The sequence below is a fragment of the Electrophorus electricus genome, chromosome 19 (genome assembly GCF_041902795.1).
Source record: "Electrophorus electricus isolate QZ-2024a chromosome 19, ASM4190279v1, whole genome shotgun sequence".
Taxonomy (NCBI): Eukaryota; Metazoa; Chordata; class Actinopteri; order Gymnotiformes; family Gymnotidae; genus Electrophorus; species Electrophorus electricus.
In genome coordinates, this window is record NC_137515.1 from 12,017,199 (window position 1) to 12,037,126 (window position 19,928).

Genomic DNA, 19,928 nt, shown 5'->3' on the forward strand with positions numbered 1-19,928 from the left:
AACTAAAATATCTCTGAAGAAGATTCCAGGGAGTAACTGCAGTATACTGCAGTTAAGGATGTAGAGATAGTAAAATTGCATTGTAATCCACAATGTTTCCAGAGAAACAAGATATTTCAGACAGGGATCCTTGATCAGCCGTATAGGCAAAATGCTTCAGAAACACTTTTTCATAAGTATTTTTGAGAAACACTTTAGTGATAAAAAAAAACCTGTCTGAAACTTCCTGTTTCATTTACAGCATTGGGAAGAACCACTTCCATATTTAGCAGTGACAACGTGTACGCTCCCTGATAAGCAAAGCCATAACTCTGGTGTTACTAGTGCGCTGCACTACCTGTTTTACTAGGTGAGCTACAGGAGCAGGTGAATCCTTCTAAACCACACTGAAATGTTTACTACCTCTACATCCTAAGCTAGTCTCTGCAGTCTTCTTCAGAGATATGTAGGCTCTGATACCTATGTGTATGTGTATGAGGTGGGGGGGGGGGGTGATATATGTTCTTGCTTGGCATTGCAGGCTAACCTATAATTTGTATGAAGATTACAGTGCCCTCTTGTGGCAGTGGACTAGACTCTCAATGAATCTGTTCTACTTTTTTTTCCGCGGGGTTTTACTACCTCGTCAGCCTTTGTGATTTTGCGGTAGACTGAGACTTTTGATCAGTAAAAGCTTTTCTTACTAGATGTAGTCTGGAAATAGATCCAGAAGTGAGTATTGCAGGAGGATGTACATGCCACTGCTCAACGAATGAAGGCTGAAAGAATGTTTGAAATTCGTTCTTTAAATCTAGCGTGTTTTAATTACAGACATTGCAGCACTCCTTAGGGACAAGTAAAACAAATAAAACAAGTCTGTGTTTGCTTTTCTTGCTTTTGAATGTGGTGCTATACTGAATAAACTTGCTGACTTCGATAAGCGTCTGAAGCGCAGGCTTGTAATTTAAATCAAACGTTAAGTTTTGAAGCTCAAGCTAATTGTGAGGTTAGCATACTATGCTTTCCCTTGACAGTGACAAAGGCTGAAGACAACCCGTTACTGTTTCCTTTTGTTATTAGTTCCACTTATCTCAAAATAGAGATTCGTTTATCATGAAATTCGCAAGTGTAAATATGAATTCTGCCTCCGCTGTAGACTTTTATAATGAGGAAGAATAAGTACGCTGAATAACTTTTTGGAAAAACCCAAACAAAACAATTTATTCATGAAAGATACTGCACATAAAGATACTGTAAATGATTGTGCAAATATTTTGTTTAGATGAAACTGCTTCTTTACAAGTAACATAACACAGTCACAGCCATAAACCAGGCTTGTCTGAACTGTCATTGTTTTCTGCTACTTATTTTCACTTGCTCACATGCAGTTTAAGCAAGTCACATAGCACCATGACAGAAAATTATTTGAGCTCTTCTTGCTTCAGTCCATTTATTTTGCGATAACATCAGGGGACTCGCTTGTGGCCTCCAAAGTTTGCTCAGCTGAGTCGCTTTCCTGGCTCTCTGAGCTCTGAGAGGAGTCACTCTCGTCGGCAGCACCAGTTGCGGCTGTGAACTCCTTGCTGCTCGGGTTGCTGTCTGACTCCTCCTCCATCTCTTCCTCCTGGCTGGTACTACCGCTGGCGCTCTCACTATTGGTGCTGCTGGCACTTGCACCATCACTCTTGCTCTCCTCTGGCTTGGGAGGCGAGGCCCCATTGCCATCGAGGTCTGCCTGCTTATTGCTGGGCTCCTCGTCCTCAATCCCACGGGTGGCCTCCAGACCCTGAGTCTCCTCTGGGGTGCTCATTTCCTCTTCCAGCACTTCATTGTTCACCTGTAGAGCCTAAGAACCAAGAGGAACTTTTCAAGTTTCAAGTTTGGTTTATTCGTCACATACATAGTCATACACAGTATAACTCACAGTGAAATGGTGGATTAAGAGAAATAAGGGCGTCGCTGCTGTACGAGATACGCACCAAGGTGTGTAGAGAAGGGCTGCGGAGAAGTCAGGGGTAGTGGGAAGAGCGAAAAGAGCGAAAAATATAGAGAAAAGAGCGAAAAAAGTGCCAGGTGTGGACGGAGCAGTCGTGATGGCAGCCGACCTCACCGGCGCCATCTTTAACTTTTTCACAGTACAGTGTTTCCCATTATAAATGTTTAGACTTGAGACATAGACTCAATGCTAATGTTACCGGCAAATTTAATGTGACCCCTATTAAAGCCATGTTATTCTATGCTCTATTGATGTGATCATCCTCACACCCAGATGGATCAGCTCTACAATGATGAGGTCCTTCCAGCTTGTCAAATACTTTGTATGTGCACACTGTACATAGAAGGGTAAGTACTAATTACAAATGTTCTAGGATGAAGGGGCTTTGGATGAAGAAGTGTTGGAGAAAGATTTGAATAGAAGGCATGGTATTGAAGGGAGGGGGACAACCCCCTTTTGGAAGCTTTGTCAGAATAAAGAACTGTAAAAAATCAGTTACAACAGAGGACCCTGATTACCTTGTACACTTTCAGATGTTTCTCCACATTGTTGGCATCCTGGCCATCATAGAGGGGTGTCTTCTTACTGATGTTGTTTTTTCCATCTATTTTGTTAGATCCATAGGTCTGGTAATGAGAAGGCCCTTTCTCAATGCCATCCATGTAGATGATTGTCTTCTTGTAATCAACAGGGTATCCCATGCTGTCCCCGCGTCCACTGTCCACAGCAGGGGTTTGAGTGGGCTCCATGGTCAGTGGTGGGGCAGATGTGGCCTCAGTCTCTGTAGTCTCTGCACTCTCACTGGAGTCTGTGTCCTGAATACACAGCACAGAATTTGAGGCCCCATCCATGCACCCATATAAAATATAACATAATTATACTCATGAACACTAGTGACCACTTTTAATAATGCACTACAGTGGATTCCTGTCTGGCTCTGTTGGCTTTGCAGGAGACTTCGCAATTATATTTCTACATTTTACTGCATTTTCCGGCACTTTGTTTTATTAGTTCATAATGAATCTTTTGTCTGTAACAATGTCAGATCTGTAGAAGAGTGTGCTGTATCCTGAAATGAGGATGTTGTAACAGAACATGCAAAGTGGGACTCACATCTTCTTGCGTGTCTGCACTGTCTTTGTCCGAATCTGTGTCTGCTTCCTGAAACAAGAAAAACACATTCAGGCAGCAGCATGCCAAGACCAATAGAGTCATTTGTGTCTTTTATTAGGAAGTGTGGCTTTGCAGTGCTGTCTTATGTGGTTGGGAGGATGAGCCTGTTTACCTCATCTTCATCTGAATCATCAGCGTTCTCTTCCAGTCCTGTTGCTTTCATGGCCTGAAACATACACCCCACTCCAAAATGTGAGAAATAGAAGTAGCCACTTTAGGACATAGCTCTATTGTCACATATTTTAAGTGCTTTAAGGAATATGTATTTATTTGATTGCTGCAAGATAATAGAACAATGTGTAGCCTTGGTGCTGGGCACTTACATGTACAGGTACTGCCTGGGCTGCTTTGGCTGGGGCTTTCCGCAAGACAGGAGGAGGCTGTGTTTGGAATTGATTGCATATCATTAGATTTGATGCCTTTTTTAAGTACCATATATAGGTTTCTATGAGGATTTAAATTACCATTTTGACAACTGTTTGTTCCTCAGAACTTTCCGAGCTACTCGCTGAACGTTTCACCTGTGGCAAAGACACATAATACACACTCATCAGACAGGAGGGTTATGGAATGGAGAAAGCTTATCCTTAGTTTCTTAAAGAATGAATTCAAGTTTTAGTTATTCATGTCTTGTAATTTCTTGAAAGTATTTCTTGAAGTGTCAAACTCTAGCTTGCTTTTAACCCCATATGTAGTTATTGTTGAGTTAAGACTTGGTTTGCTCAGGACTTACAGGATGACAGTAGACTATAGTGAAGAGGAGTGCAAATACAATCACAGCCTTCATTTTCTTCAGATGTGTTCTGTAAGAAAGCAGTTATATGTCTCATCCTCCAATTATGAAGTATATTATCTTGTGTAAAGTCACACAGCACAGTCTCCATAATGCTGTGGAACTGCATGCTGTGTGTGCTGATCTTGGAGAAACATGCAGCACAACAGAAAGTAGAAAATGATGTTTCGGTATGCAGGCAGTGTAAATGCATTTATTATAAGCATTGCCTTGAATTTGTACTCATAATGGTGCTATTATAAGCTTTGACTGTTCACCTGAACACTTTTTGACAAAGAACAAACCCCGTTCTGCAGTTATATGCCCATACTGTGTTGCCCATTATGTTTTGGCAGCAGTATAAAGAGTGTTTCCTCATCTAACTGCAACCAGGCTTCACTATGAAACATCTGCCATGTTTTCCATTTTAGCCATGACATTACAGAAAGTACAAGCTAAGATAGTGAGTGTTTAGCTACACCTATAATGATGTTCTTCCAGCATATAATTCACGAGTTATATGTAGGCAGCTTGAGGCCACATAACTCCAGACCTAGAATGCCTTATATTTTGGAAAAGGTTCTGGTTTCTCATTAGGTCCTGTTAGGTAAAGGCCTTAAATTTTTGTCACTGCAGGGTAAACACACAATATGGCATGAAACAGCAAAAGGTGGAAAGAATGTCAGTGTAATTTTATAATTAATTTGTTGGAATAAATGAGGCATCTGATGATTAACTGAAGGATTTATGTGCTACAGCTTCCTCTTCTTCTTTCTCTATTCCTACAATAAACTGTGCTTTATGTCTATACCAATTGTTGTAAAGCTGCTGTTACAATTACCCCGTAGTAGCTCTATTATTAAAGTTTGTTGTGGTCTGAACTCCTGATGCTCATCACTTTGCTGTATTTCTAAGTGTGAAAGGGTGATTTAAAGGTTGTATCTTACCTGTGCCTTGGACAGCTTCAATCTGATGTTCTTAATGTGTGCAGGCGCAGTGGATCAATGTTCTCCAAGTTTATCACATGAGGTCTTGCTTTGTGTGGCTTTTAAACCCTGCTGCCTATGTAGCCAGCCAATCACAGTACAGCCTGTGATGTCATGACTTTTTACCACTGCTGTCCCATCTTTCTACTCCCACTCTTCCTGTGGGTTATGTGGCCAGTCAGAACAAACATTCAGCACCAGGCATGACAAGCCAGAAAAAAAGGAGTCCTGGATTGTTTTCAGCAGAGTCAACATTTTCAGACAGTTTGTGAAATACCACATTTTGTGGCAGCAGGAGTTATTGTGACTACAGTGCAATGACGGTGTAAAATTCCATTTGGTGTTCTTATCCTACACGCATGTAGTTCCTTTCTTTCTCTCTTCTGTCTTATTGGTTACATCGTTTGTAAATTATAAAGTTTAAAAATGAATGCAAAAGGTACATATGTCAAAGAGAATTCAAACCTAACATTTCTTATTACCAAATACAGTGTCACAGAATATAATCAGTGAAGTGCTGTAAAATTGTTTTTAACTTTTACTTAGAATATTTTCCATCTAGATTTGTGGAGTTGAGTAAGACAGGTTGTTCTGACACAAGGCAATGACATATCCTTATCAGAACAGAAAAAGGTAGGAAATAGTTTTATACAGTAAATCTAGAATTCCTCATGTATGATTAAAAAATAGGATTCTGTTTTTAGGGCTGTATCACAATGAATTACTTTTTCCTCTGCCTATTTTTACCCTTCATTAACATTTGTATTATGGGCTTCAGACTAAAGACTTCAGCTTGTGGACTGTTTAAAGGCTAAGCACCAGCTAATATGAAAGTGTCAAATGCCTAAATACAGCAATAGCTAAGTTTCTAACTTGTAATTATTATTATTATTATTATTTTTTTTTTACAAATTCAAGGAATACAACTTAAAAATGTGGTTTTGCCTCACCCGCTGTCTTTGGAGTCATAAACATCCTAAGTGTGATGTAGATGTTAGACAACAACTCAACAAGTTGAACTGTAAGTGATGCAAAATGACAAAAAAGTGTTGTCGTCTTCGGTTGAAATAATTCAATGTACAGTGGGACCCTTGTGTACAAATGGCCAAAAGATCCCAAAATATCAACAACAACAAAAACAAATGGACAAAATTGATCAAGTTTAAAAGGGTAGGCTGGACCATCCGCTTACTCCGTTATCTGTAGTGCGTTACCAGAACTATGGGATGTGGAAAGCTGTGCTCACAAGACTAAATCTTAGTACTTCTGCTTTTCAAACAATATGGGCATGTAAAGAAACTAAAGAGAACTTTGTAAATATAAAAAGCCTAGTAAAATATTTACAGAGTATCTTATGAATGCGAATTCCACGTAGATCGCTTTTACAACAGTAACAACTAAACACTTACGTTTAGCTAACTACCTATTGTCATTAATAGCTCAGGTTGCAGTTTCCAACGTTCGTTATTTAACCTAGCCATCTAGCAACGTTTCCCATAATGATCCGGCATCTTTAACACGCAGATTATTTCAGTTTTTTCAGTGTACGAAGTTAGCAATAGAAATTCACTAAAGTTAGCCACGCAGAAGAGAAAGTAATAATGCATACATTTTAAGGTTAGTCACATATAATTAACCTACCAAAAATACAGACCACTAAAGCAAACGTGTTAGCGTTATCTTAGCTAAGACATTGGTTATTAGTAAAAGAAGCACTGCTAACGCTAATTAGTTAGTTATATACCATGACAAGATAATAAAATGAGAACTATAACCAGTAGCTAGCTAGCTTTAGCTAATCAAACGCCCCTGCTATAAACAATTGTTAATAGACAAGATTACTTTTTTAAAAATACATTTTACTTTTATGATCAGCTGACTATAGTTAGTGGTCATGATAAATGTGATGGCATCTTTACAGCCAGGCCTATAGATGCCAGCATAATTAGGCATAATTGTTTTCCAAGCAGAGAACTATACATTTTATATAATTTGCTTTAGATAAGACTGGCAAATACCCCAATGATTTTGTAAACCTTTATGTGTTTGTGTCACTCGAGCTATGCTAAAAAAGAATACTTGGCAGCATCCTGTTTTCTAACACGTTTTCTTAAACGTGAATCCGAGGAAAATGTGTCTCAGAAGAAGTCATTATTAACTTGATATGCTCCAACACAGGGAATAGCACAGTCATCAGCATATCTGCTTCTACAGTGTGAAAAACCATGAACAACTATGTGTGGAAACACATTGCTTTTAAATAGGTAATCAAACGCCCCTGCTATAAACAATTGTTAATAGACAAGATTACTTTTTAAAAAATACATTTTACTTTTATGATTAGTTTTCAGTATAATGGCTAACAACATGTTTTAGCTAGCATTACCAGTCGGAATTCCCAGTTCTGACTACTGGGTCAGGTTGTTCTATCTCTGGCTCAAATCTAAATGGTTGAATTTCACTGTTATGATATACAGTCACTGCAGATTCATAATCGTATATTCAAAAATATATTCGGAATCTTAAGAACTAGCACAGGAAAATCTGCAGTCCAAGTCAGTAATGTTTGACCGCGACGTTGTTCACGGTTGTCCACAGTGACGTCACTCTGTAACTTTATAGAATTTCCAGAGCGACGCACGGTTTTTCGTTAATTTACTCGAATTCGAATTCGTGCCTAGCCTTTAATAAATTAGCATTGTTAAAATTCAGCATTGTAAGTATATTGTGTTTACAATTATGTCTTGCCATACATTATAATATACCACATTCATTTTGCCATGAGATTCGTTATTATTAAAAATGTAATCCAAAAAAGGTAAAATGAACATTTTTTAACGATGAATCTGCTCATAAGTATATAGGCTACAACTCATTATGACATACTGATTATGCACTATCATCATAACATACCGTATACACTGTGTGTGTTGCTGGAGATGTCAAGTTACTGTACAATGGTTGGAAATGCATAATATTGTCCTATTCTCCGTAATACGCGGCATCGTATAGTTAAAATAATCGTATAACTTTCACGTCCTACCTGCCAAACCACCCCGTGGTTCACAGGCAGATTAACACAGCAGACATCCCATTCTGTTTGATGGTAATCAAGTAAACACACCAGTGTATTCTTCGGTAGCTTGCCGTGATCGTATAGTGGTTAGTACTCTGCGTTGTGGCCGCAGCAACCCCGGTTCGAATCCGGGTCACGGCAAAATAAGTACAGAAGCAGATTATATTTTCTACGTTTTAATATTTGGCATACATAAGGCCTTAGTTTAAAAGCAGTATCACACACGAAGTCGTACTGTTAGAATAAATATCAACACCCTGAATCGGTCATAGGTCCGTGATAACATCATGCAGCATCTTAAAAGCATGGATTATCAAAAAGGCCTAGCGAAAGGGCAAACCCAACTGCAATATAGCTCGGTGGGCCGTAGGCTCCGCGTTTGTCCTCGACCTCCCTGACATATCGGCGTGTGTGATATAGATGCATTTTATTACGCAAGTGAGTCATGCTGAAGAACCTCTTTCTTGTTTGACGACCTGTGTGCTCCATGTGCTGTAGTTTGACTGTTTGAGAAAATCGAGGGAGAAAATGCCACATGGCTTCAAAAAAGTCACATGACTGGTCCATAGCAAGGCCTTCTAAAGCTGATGTCACTCTTTTTAAGACCGAAACTCACAAGACTATTATGTAGGACAACTTTGCACACATGATGTGTGCTTAATCAGGCAAGTTAAATGGATAATTGAATTAGAGCATTCTATTCTGAGCCATTAAACAGTATATGAGAGTATTACTAAATAGTAGGAAAAATCAGGTGTGGTCTAGATTAAGATACTGTATACAAGGGAATTACTTCTTCATAGCCTACAGATGGTTGTGGTATCACATTAATTGCTAAACATTGGAATAATACTGTGTAGGCCAGTGACTGCGGGTAAGGCTCGAATCTTGTATGAATGGAGTTCACAGTCATTCTCCCAGATACAGCTATCAATCGTGTGCGGCATTTGCCTCTGTGTAGCTGCTTGTCTAACTATATGATTGTCATAAAATGCAGAAATTATATGGCAACCACAAAATATGTTCATGTAAGATAGCTATGGGGCTGTTATGTGTGGGCATAAATGGTAGGTTCTGGACCCACTTGCACAACAAACATGTTACGCTGCAGGGCTCCTTCCCAGATAGTTCAAGACCATCATAAGTCATTATGAAATCAATGAAATGGCATGTCTAAAAATGCTCTAATGCTAACAAAAAAAAAACAAAAACAACAACAGCCTCCTTGCTGTCTGTGGACGCATCACTTTAGCATGCACTTAAATGATCACTACTGAGAGCACTTACCAAATATAAATTAATTAATGTGCTTATATTTTGTTTGTTGCTGACTATAGTTAGTGGTCATGATAAATGTGATGGCATCTTTACAGCCAGGCCTATAGGTGCCAGCATAATTAGGCATAATTGTTTTCCAAGCAGAGAACTATACATTTTATATAATTTGCTTTAGATAAGACTGGCAAATACCCCAATGATTTTGTAAACCTTTATGTGTTTGTGTCACTCGAGCTATGCTAAAAAAGAATACTTGGCAGCATCCTGTTTTCTAACACGTTTTCTTAAACGTGAATCCGAGGAAAATGTGTCTCAGAAGAAGTCATTATTAACTTGATATGCTCCAACACAGGGAATAGCACAGTCATCAGCATATCTGCTATCTTCTACAGTGTGAAAAACCATGAACAACTATGTGTGGAAACACATTGCTTTTAAATAGACCTCAGTGATGATTTTACTATAATTGAAATGAGATGTCTAATAATGTATTTGTTAGCATCATTGGAAAGGTTATGGGTCATAATAAAACATAGGGGACAAAAAAAAGAAAAGAAAAAAAGACCAAAGACCCCCCCCCCCCCCCGAAACAATTTTAGCAGTTCAACTACAAACACTGATGCAGACATCTGAGTGACAATGCAAATTAATGAGAGGCACATTCTAAGTGAATTCTAAGCTGTTTGTCTGCATTACATAATATTATGTAATGCAGCATGTTTGGATCATAGAACAATTTCAAATGTATATGATTTCTCCAAGATGGCAAATGACTATCCAAATCCTAGTTGTTTTTGCACTGCTACTTTTCAAGCTCTAACCAGGAACAGCAGAAAAAGTGCAATGGCTCTCCCAGCAGTAGACATCAGGGACTAAAGCATTTCCTGATGGGGGTTTAAAAATATTGCCAAGTCTTGGATTGGACTAAAATCTGCTGCCAGTGCATAAATACACCAAGTGCAAAAAGCAGTGGCAATGTAACTCTAAAACCATGTGCTCATCTACTGTAGCTGGGAAAACTAAAGTTGCATCATTTTGGAAAATTTGCCATATGCACTAAACTGATTTTATTTATTTATTTTTTTGTTCCTGACACACAGGGCACTTCTTAGTTCATTATTTGTTCTGGTCTTAGGTCATGTGTGTGTATGTGTGTGTGTGTGTGTGTGTGTGTGTGTGTGTGTGTGTGTGTGTGTGTGTGTGTATGTGTAAATGTGCATGTTTATGTTCGTGCCTGTGCATGTGCACACACCCTGCTATGATGCAGTTGCTTGTATTTTTGGTTTCCACCTCCACTTTCCTCAATGACTGGACCACCACACTTCCTGTCTTTTAGACCTGTCCTCACTCCCTTCTGAGTCATTGCCATGAAGTGACGTCATACCCATAATAGATCCTTCAAGGGGTTAAGTGCAAGTGGTTATTCTATGGTTCATGGCTTGCCTGTTCTTACCGTATACACTTATCTCTGGTCAAAGAAGACATCAAGCATAATCTCATTAAGAATTCATAGGAAATGTACCATGCAAACTTGGCAGTTTTCTTGAATATTATATTATTAACAAAGTCGTACAAAAACCTACAGCTACTACAAACATCACAAATTTGTAAAATGTCTAATATTTTGCTAAAATGGTTTCCAGATCTTTATATAGCTTTCTAACTAGAGCAGACACTGGTTAGAGTAGACAGTAGAAATCCAGACAGGATTTCAGAGTACCAAAACAATGGTCTGGAAGTACAGAGCTAGCCTTATAGTCATTGCTTCAAGGCCAATATAGTGGAGTTCAGAACTGAAACAATATGAACCTGTCACAGTCCAAAGTATGTGGATTGTTAAATAGTCTCTCTTATTGAGGCAGATTAAGGTTGATTCTGTTTATTGCCCTTGCCTTCCCAGAGCCAAGTCCCTGGAGGCCAAACTAGACCAGAGACCAAGTCACAAAATTAACTTTCTCTTGACTTTTAAATAATTATAGAGAGATGGTACTGATGAACCTAATTTAATTAAGGAAAAGGTTTCACCATATTAAGAAAATATCAAGTAGGGCACATTATTGACCCTAATGTCAGGGAATGTGATTGACATGTGTCCTCTCAGATGAAATGTTGGTATGAGACTAGGCCAATTCCCAAGAGAGAAACACTGTGAAGGAAGATCCAAGCACTCAAAAATCACAGTTGAACTTCTATCAAAAGGCAAAATATTCCAAAATACTGATATGTATGAGCAGACAGTGAGCTTTCATTTAGAACATTTAGCTGACACCTTTATCCAAAGCAGCTTACTATCATGGTTAAGCCCAACTTTGAGCAATTGAGGGTTAAGGGCCTTGCTCAGGGGCCCAAGAATGGTAACTTAATAGAAGTGGTGCTTGAATCACCAACCTTCCAATTACAACTCCCATACCTTAACCACTGAGCTACCAATGCCCATTTAAAAACCCTTTCAATGGAGTGGTAGACTTGAAACAAAAAAGTTGGTGCTGAAGTATCCTAGAAGAAAAAAAAAACTAACTCCACTAAAGCTAAGAAGATAAATTAAGAGGCCTTCTTCAACATGTTTCTGAACTGCAGAAACAATATGATGGCTTTTCTACCTTTATGCATATTTTTGGACTGCATGGTTATGTCTTGAACATGCCCTTTTGCTGTGGTATAGTTCTTCAGGAGTAACACCCATGCAAGTGTCTATGTGGAAATGTACACATATTAAAATATGAATTTCAACATTTGCCTGTATGAAAAGATGGGGATGATGCCATAAAGAAAATGAGCTTTTCTGTCTTTAAGGTTAAGGGGTGTGTATATGGAAGGGTTCCACAATATTGCTTTAACAAGATTTCTATTAAAAAATGCCATAAAATTCACTGACATTTTTGTGAACAAAGACTGTAAACTGAGGTTCAGAGTTTAAGGGTAGTATTAAAATAATTCTGGTTTGGACTTGTTGACAAAAACATTTTGCTCATTATATAATGCTGTTTTGTTCAGTCCTTGTAGAGCTTCAGGTCTCAGGACCAGCTCTATCAAGCACAATATGCTTCTTCTGGTTAATTTTGGTCACCAAAAGCCCTCCATTTTGACCAAAAGTGGTTTATTGGAAATCGCACAAGCCAACACATATAAAAAGCTACAAATGAATGTTACAAATGTTTAAGGGTTTAGTGATCATAGCCTTTTCAGTTTCAGTCTTGTCAGTGTTTCATGAGATTGGGATGACAATATACCTGATGTTGGGGAGAAAGCAGAGCTGCACTCCTGCACAGTAACATCTTGGCATTCTTAAACATGCCTGAAGACACCTGCCAACACCAGCTACTTGCTTTAACATTTTGCACACCCCACTTTAAATGGCACAAAGGAGGGAGGGATTTTACCAAGTCAAAGTGTAATACCGTTGTAAAATCTCAAGCCAAATAAAGTACTTACCAGATACCTGACAGCTATCCTTTGCTAGTAAATTCAAGTGAATACATCTTTAAAGTGTTTTTTGAAGGAGAGGTCTGTAGCTGTGATTGTTTCTTGAATGCCTATCTGATTGCTCAAGTAATTCGATCATGTATGTTTTGGCACAGCCATTATGGTCTTTTAAAAAACTCTGCCAATAGCAACATAGAGTGTGTGAGTTCATGGTAAACGCAGTAAATGTAGGCCTACATGCTGTCTGTTTGCATATGTCTGGCTTGCCCCGATTTCAGACATCATCATAACACTGAATTACCGACATATTAAAATAATCTTTTAAGGCTTCCTGTAAGAGCTTATGGAAAAGGTGTAACATTAGCCAGTCATTATCAGAATGTCAAGTACATGCATGTCTTGGCAATGCAGGTGGCACCAAATCTGTATTTCTGGAAAGATTAATTAGTACAAACCCGCCTATGTAACACAGTAAAGTTAGAGCATTAATATTTAAAAATATTCAGCATATTAATGTTTTTACATATAGTCCATGTAGTACCAATACTCCAAACATGGAAAACCTAGTGTTGGAAAGCTACACAATGGTTCCTGCAACTATGGTGTTTCCAAGAAATTCACCACCTTTAACCTGGTACTCTTCAGTGTGTGGGGGGATTCCCATAGCCACGGTGGTATCAGAGCTGTTCATATGCTGGGAAAGGATAATGCAGGCTGCTGTTACTCATAAAGCTATTTTTAAAGTCTGCATATTCATACATCTTCACTTTGTATGTTTTCAGTGAGATAAAATCTGTCCTTTTACATTCAATAAATGTTTGCACTCTCATTTCAAATACACTACCATTCTAATTACAGATGCAATTGTATATATGATTGTATTGTAAATGAATGGAGACAAATGGTTTAGTGGATGTGGTTAATATCAGGCAGGCAATAAAAGTCCCATTAAACAGGACTATAAACTTGTTTTTACAAGAGGAAAATGATTATCATTGAAAATACAGGGTAATGAATTTACCACCAATCAACATATTCAGAATAGAAGTCATAATATAGTTGCATAGCTGCAGACAATGGAACATTTGACAAACCTTAACAGGAAATATTCAGTGGTCTGTAGCAGCCTCAGAAAATGTCATAGTCTCTTGATGAAAACACACAGAAAGTATAAATAGGATATTTTACCCATTATTTTTTGAGAGTGTTATTTTTTAAGAGCTGACCTCTTGAGTAATCAAGAGTAATCCTGAGTTATGTGGTGTGGAGGACACTAGGATGAAGGAGCCTGTTTGTTTAAGATAAATATAAAAAAACAATTCCTGGCAGTGTTTTAGTAATATTTCTTCTTAGTGATACCTTTTATAAATATATTCTTTGTTAGCATATGAAACAAAGGATATAATCAAGGAAGTATTCCTCAGAGATGGATCTGCATATTCATGGAAGCTGATTAATAAAATGGCAACAATCTAAGTTGATTCCATGAAAGGAAACATTGCCTATCTGAGAAAATATCAAACATAATTTTCCTTTTGTCAGTTTATTAATCTTTTGTCCTGGAAATCCTACAAAAAATATGTGGCATTATAGTCATTCTTATACATCCATATTTCAATATCACTGTGAAAAGAGTCCTGTCAGAACAGCCCCAGCAGGCTGTAAGAGGTTTCCTCTAAGATTTCTCTGTGTTGCCATTGACCTCCTGTTTAAATGTTAATCAAGAGAATAATAGTATCACTATGCTTAATTTTTGATGAATGGTCCCACACTACTTGCCGTGTATCAAAGACACTATCCAAATAGCTTGAAAAGAAGAGACTGCATTCCATGTGATGGGAAAGGGCAGATACCTTGCACAGTCAGCAAGCTCTGAATTAATGCCCCATTTGTGTGTTGTGGTGGTGTTAGTGTGTTTGGCGGCATGCTTAAAGGTTATCACTGCACTGCCTGAGAGGGAACTTAGCTCGATCTTTCCATGTCACTCATTAACACACACTCTAAATAGGAAAACAGATGAGCGTGGGTTGTGGATCCCATAAGTGACATGAAAATGTGCCACAACTCAAAATTGCAGAATTCCTCTTTAACACTCTCCTTATTTCCAGGGACATATTTAAGATATGTGTAAAGTGAGGATGTGCACAAGATGTTCTTGTAAAATGCATTTTCAAACAATGTTTTTCTGGAGCCACAACCTCATAGACTGTCAAAACATTTAGTGAATTTACACAAGTGCACTTAAGACAGCTGTGGGTAAATTTTTGTTTTGTTTTGCATTTATGGAATTCCACAAGTGCACTCACCAAGAGGACTTTAGGGTTTTCTGTCTCGTTCTAAACAAATTATTGAAATTACATTGTCAAATATGTGCAGTATTGTTAGGAAGAGTTTAGTTGCAGGTGCAAGAACCTACTCTGTGCTTGCCTGATGAAATGGCAAATATAACTAAGGTTTCATTACATAAAGGGAGACCTATACTCTTGTTTCTCATAGTGATGGATAGCCTTGTGATTGTGTAACTATGTTTGTGTGTGTGTGTCTGTGTGTGTAAAGACATTCAGTTCATTAAATAGTCTCAAGTCTTTCAAATGTACAATATTAAAATTGAGATTTAAATAGAGATTATGTATAGCTATTTCTCATTCAAAATAAAGGCATTTGGGCTGGGCAGTTGAACAAGTTAAACTTTGAGAAAAAAGAAAATCCAAACGGAGTTGTTGTTCGTCTCCTTGATAAACTGATAAATGATGTATGCCCTTCAAAGAACAACAGGGCACTGAAATGGCACTTATCCTGGGAAGAAGTGTTATTACATTACTGTACAGGATTTGGCCATCTAGCAATGAGGCCATAGGTCTGTACAATAATTCATATCAGGACCAATGATAAAATATATATCATGATATAATAGCATATGCAATTCAATATATATTTCAGGTTTTGTGTGCAGTTAACTGGAAAATATAATATATCCTGTTTCATATATTGTAATCCATCACAAGATTCCAGAAAAGTTCATTTGAAATATTATGAATGCTATGCTCTTTGTGGTCACCTTTTTAGGTGTGCAAAAACGTATTCTGCCTACCCATTTTCCTGTCACACTCCCAAACAGTTTGAAGAGGGTGGGCGAAAGCCAGAGAATTAAACTGCAACAGGAAGTTCTTGGGAGTCAGATCTGGTGCTGTTTTTTTACCACCAACATTGGTTTTTTGACTGGGCCTCCACAGAGGTAATTACAGAGCAGCGAGGAAGGCGGAATGGTTGGGAGCAGCCTTCCACACTGGGAGGAAGCAGACTTACATGGTCTTCATGTGGGTGATACCAGCCTTAATGTGACCTGTCCAAGCCTGGGTAAGTAAGCCAGATCTGAATCTCACAGCCAAATGACAGACGTCAGGACGATTCATGAAGTGTGGTGAGGTCAAGGAGGGTGACCCAGTTGTGGGTTTTTTTCTTTATTTGAAGCACTCAAGATCCTAGATTTTGTGGAGATCTCATGTCTATAACATCTCATTCTCATCTATAGATGGGTAGGTAAATGCCCCCACTGCTATGAACAACTGTGACACTATTTTCATGTATTATGTGATCTCTGCTGTACCAAATTTACTAAACCACAAATTAGGCAAGCTAAATGGTTAAACTCTGACTCTGCTTTAGCAACAAAACTAAAACTTTAACAACAAAGAACTTATTAAAGTTATGCATATTCTTATAACTTGTGCTGGGCTATGCAATAGACTGTTCTCATCACAATATAATTTGTAATTATAATTTAGAGTTGCATGCCTTTATTAAGTTTTGCATGCCTTACAGTTTCGCCCAGTCCTATTTCCGCTACTGGGTGTAGGTAACAAAACAGCATCTTAGGCTTTTTGAAGGGGTTACATCTACCATTGTAATCTCCTCACTATTATCTACTGACCTTTTGAAGCAGATGCTTGCTAACACTGAAAAGAAAATACGAGAGATAAGACATTTTATGTAATCCCTACCAAAATTTCCAGCATGTTTTTGCATCGGCATGAGTGCCGCTGGGCGTGGAACAGGACACACAGACTCCCTCGACTTTCTGAAACATTTAATGACACAACACATAACACACACATAATGTTAACAGTGAACATAAACACACAACACTAACAATAAAGATTGTGAATTTAACACCGGCTAGCCAAACATGGATATTGACATTATACTCTGACTCTAACCAACAATGAGGGATGCACTGACAGGGGTTTAAATAGACTAACAAACACTAACGATTAAGCCCGTACAGGTGCGTGCCCTCACGAGGGTGTGGCCACAAAACAGAGTGAAACACCCCCCCCCCCTGCACGTGGCAAGGCCGTACCATGTGACTCGTGGGGTGGAGCGTCCCATGACAGTTCTTTGCAACCCATTGCTAATTTTAGATGCTTGTTGATCTTTTAAATATGGTTCATGAGGTCCTTTCTCGTTCAACTTCACTAGTTCTCTTAAACACCAACCCAATGTTTTGAAAACCAGGCACAAACACAATGTTTACGTAAGTCATAAGTACAGAAGTTTTTCCAAGCTGTCTTTCTAATTATATAATCAGGATTTTTATCCAAGTTCTCTCTGAAGCTGAATCTATGTTCAATTATTTAAACCATATATAGCCAGTATTAACCCCGAGTGTTTATAGCAGGGTTTACTAGTGCCATGGATTTCCAATTTTGTGTCTTTCATTTTCTAACACAAAGTTTCGAAATCCTACTGGGTACTTCTGTGCTACACTTTTTACACTTTTTTTTTTGTTTACACTTTTTTTTAACCCTATTTAACATTTCCAATGATTTGTTATTTAACTTATTCTTATTAACTTATTGCATTGAGAGCAGGAACACGTCAAAAAAATTTGCTGTCTAGTGGCTGTCCATTGCACATTCCTGCATTCCTACATTTGCCTTTCTCTATCATACCACTCAACAGGTCATGATCTATGATGTGCTCTACAAGAAACTGTGATAAAAACAATTATATTGTTTGATGAGGCCCATTTAAATCTAACTGTTGTTTTGTGAAGGTTTGCTGTATATATCAAGGTTGCATGAGTCCTTTACATAGATTGTCTATTTATGCAATCCTGAAATGTTTTTCTGCACAGCCTCTTTCTAGTGAAATAGAACACATAAGTTAAGCAATTACAGTTTAAATATAGGCATCTCTAGCCCTTCTTTGGCTTTTTTTAATAGGACTGTATCTTTTAATTGATGCTATATGTGTTTCAAGTACTGACTATTTTAAGAGGCAGCTATGGAAGGGGATTCTGACATGCTTCTTTTCCATTTTCCAACAGAGTAGTGAAGCCTATAAAATGTCTGTTTCAGGGACTTTACAAGTGGAGGGGTGTGAGCAGTGGTGCTGCCGGAAGAGAGTAGCACTTAATGTCTGCATTTCAGGGCATTTACTTCACTTCTGTTGAAAGTATAAGGAGCTCATAATTCAAGGTTTTTTTCTTTTCTTTGTTAATTCCTTACCTTGTGTATTGTCATAATCATCTGTATAAAGAAAACCATCTACTTTATTCTTTATTCACTGTTATAAAGCTAATTTGTGCCTCGTCTGAAATATGTCATATACATTCAATACATTCATATCACATATCAACTTATCAAGGAGAAGAACAGCAACTCCGTTTGGATTTTCTTTTTTGTCAAAGTTTAACTTGTTCAACTGCCCAGCCTAAATGCCCTTATTTTGAATGATAAATAGCTATACAAAATCTCAATTTTAATATTGTACATTTGAAAGACTTGAGACTATTTAATGAACTGAATGTCTTTACACACACATATACATATACTGTACCACTTTTATCACATCTCCTTCACCCCAAACCCAGTCCTTTCAGTGTATGTTCTCTGCACATAAAGGTTGTGTGTGTGGCCTTTTAGGCAGGTGGTCAGAGGTGATATTCACAATTGTAGTAAAGTACATCTCATAATTGCAGTACACTGCAGTTCTAACCTGGAATCTTCTATCGATAGATAGATAGATAGATAGATAGATAGATAGATAGATAGATAGATAGATAGATAGATAGATAGATAGATACATACATACATACATACATACATACATACATACATACATACATACATACATATGTACATAGATACATAGACTGAGAGGAATGAGCTGTATTGTCTGTTATCATTCACTATCATTTTGCTTTTGCCAAACCTAACACTTCATAAATTACCTAATCAACGCATATGTTTGCCAGCAGATGGCAGTGTTGGTCTGCTTGATGTTACTGACATAACGCCATTAATTTTTTGCGTCACCATCTCTGTGACGTAGTCTTACGCCTCATCAACCCTGTGAAGTTTTTTTTTTTTACAGAGACGTTGATTTGTTTTATAAAGTGTCCTTTAAGCGGTACCATCAAGCCAAGAGAATAAGACCGAAAACAGTGAAAAGCTGAGATACAGAAAGAGAAACAGTGATAAAAATTGAAAATCATCAATAATTTTATTTTTATAAAGCTTTGCAAATCGTGTGTACAAATTGAACTACTCCGAAGTTTACATAGTTTAACTAGAATATACCACTTTTTCAAGCAGTAGTAGCACAAAACCGTGTGTAAGAATTGTGTGGGATGAACATCTATAATTACCTGTGACATTTTCGTATTTACGTACTGTGTTTTCCACGATAATTGTGTAAAAGCAGAGGCGTTTGTACGATTTAAAAAGAACTAGTAAGGAGGCCCAATGACATTTTGAAAATTAGAGGCAACATTTATGTTGTTTTGAGAGCACTATTAAGATCTTTATCAACCAAGGTCAAGTCTTGATTATTTACAAGTTAAATGACCTAATGACGTAACACAACAACAATATTTTATAATTCTGTGTGACCTTGTGCATATTTTGCTCCCTTTATGTTCATAAAATATTCTTAATTCAATTAAACTATTATATGGTTTCACAGTTGTGGATTTCACAAATTCACAATTTATTGTCATCACAAAAATAGATAAGTGTCTTCAACAAACTGAAACATTTGGGTTAGAGAAACATTCCAAGTGGAATATTTTAATAATGGTTCAAATGATTCACTGTGAATGGTTCACTCAACATCTTGTTCAACAGAAAGTGAATAAATACTAACAACCAATATTTTATTGTCTTAGTTAGCTAGATTGCTAACCTAGTTAGTGGTGCTGTGAAGAAAAAGAGGTCCACTGACAACTCATAGATATAATTT

The 19,928-nt window shown here is 37.7% G+C and overlaps 1 protein-coding gene and 1 non-coding gene across 2 annotated transcripts; one reads left to right on the forward strand and one right to left on the reverse strand.

Moving 5' to 3' along the window:
* Positions 1–1,186: 1,186 nt before the first annotated feature.
* On the reverse strand, positions 1,187–5,265 carry spp1 (secreted phosphoprotein 1). The gene is made up of 8 exons (XM_027009048.3): positions 4,868–5,265; positions 3,882–3,951; positions 3,613–3,669; positions 3,472–3,528; positions 3,261–3,314; positions 3,089–3,136; positions 2,494–2,790; positions 1,187–1,825 (listed from the first exon to the last, which is right to left on the reverse strand). The coding sequence occupies exons 2-8, from the start codon at positions 3,933–3,935 to the stop codon at positions 1,430–1,432; spliced, it is 963 nt and encodes a 320-aa protein (XP_026864849.2). The 5' UTR covers positions 3,936–3,951; positions 4,868–5,265; the 3' UTR covers positions 1,187–1,429.
* A 2,786-nt stretch (positions 5,266–8,051) lies between these two features.
* trnah-gug (transfer RNA histidin (anticodon GUG)) lies at positions 8,052–8,123 on the forward strand. Its single transcript has one exon. It is a non-coding gene; the product is annotated as a tRNA-His (tRNA).
* The last annotated feature ends 11,805 nt before the right edge of the window (positions 8,124–19,928 follow it).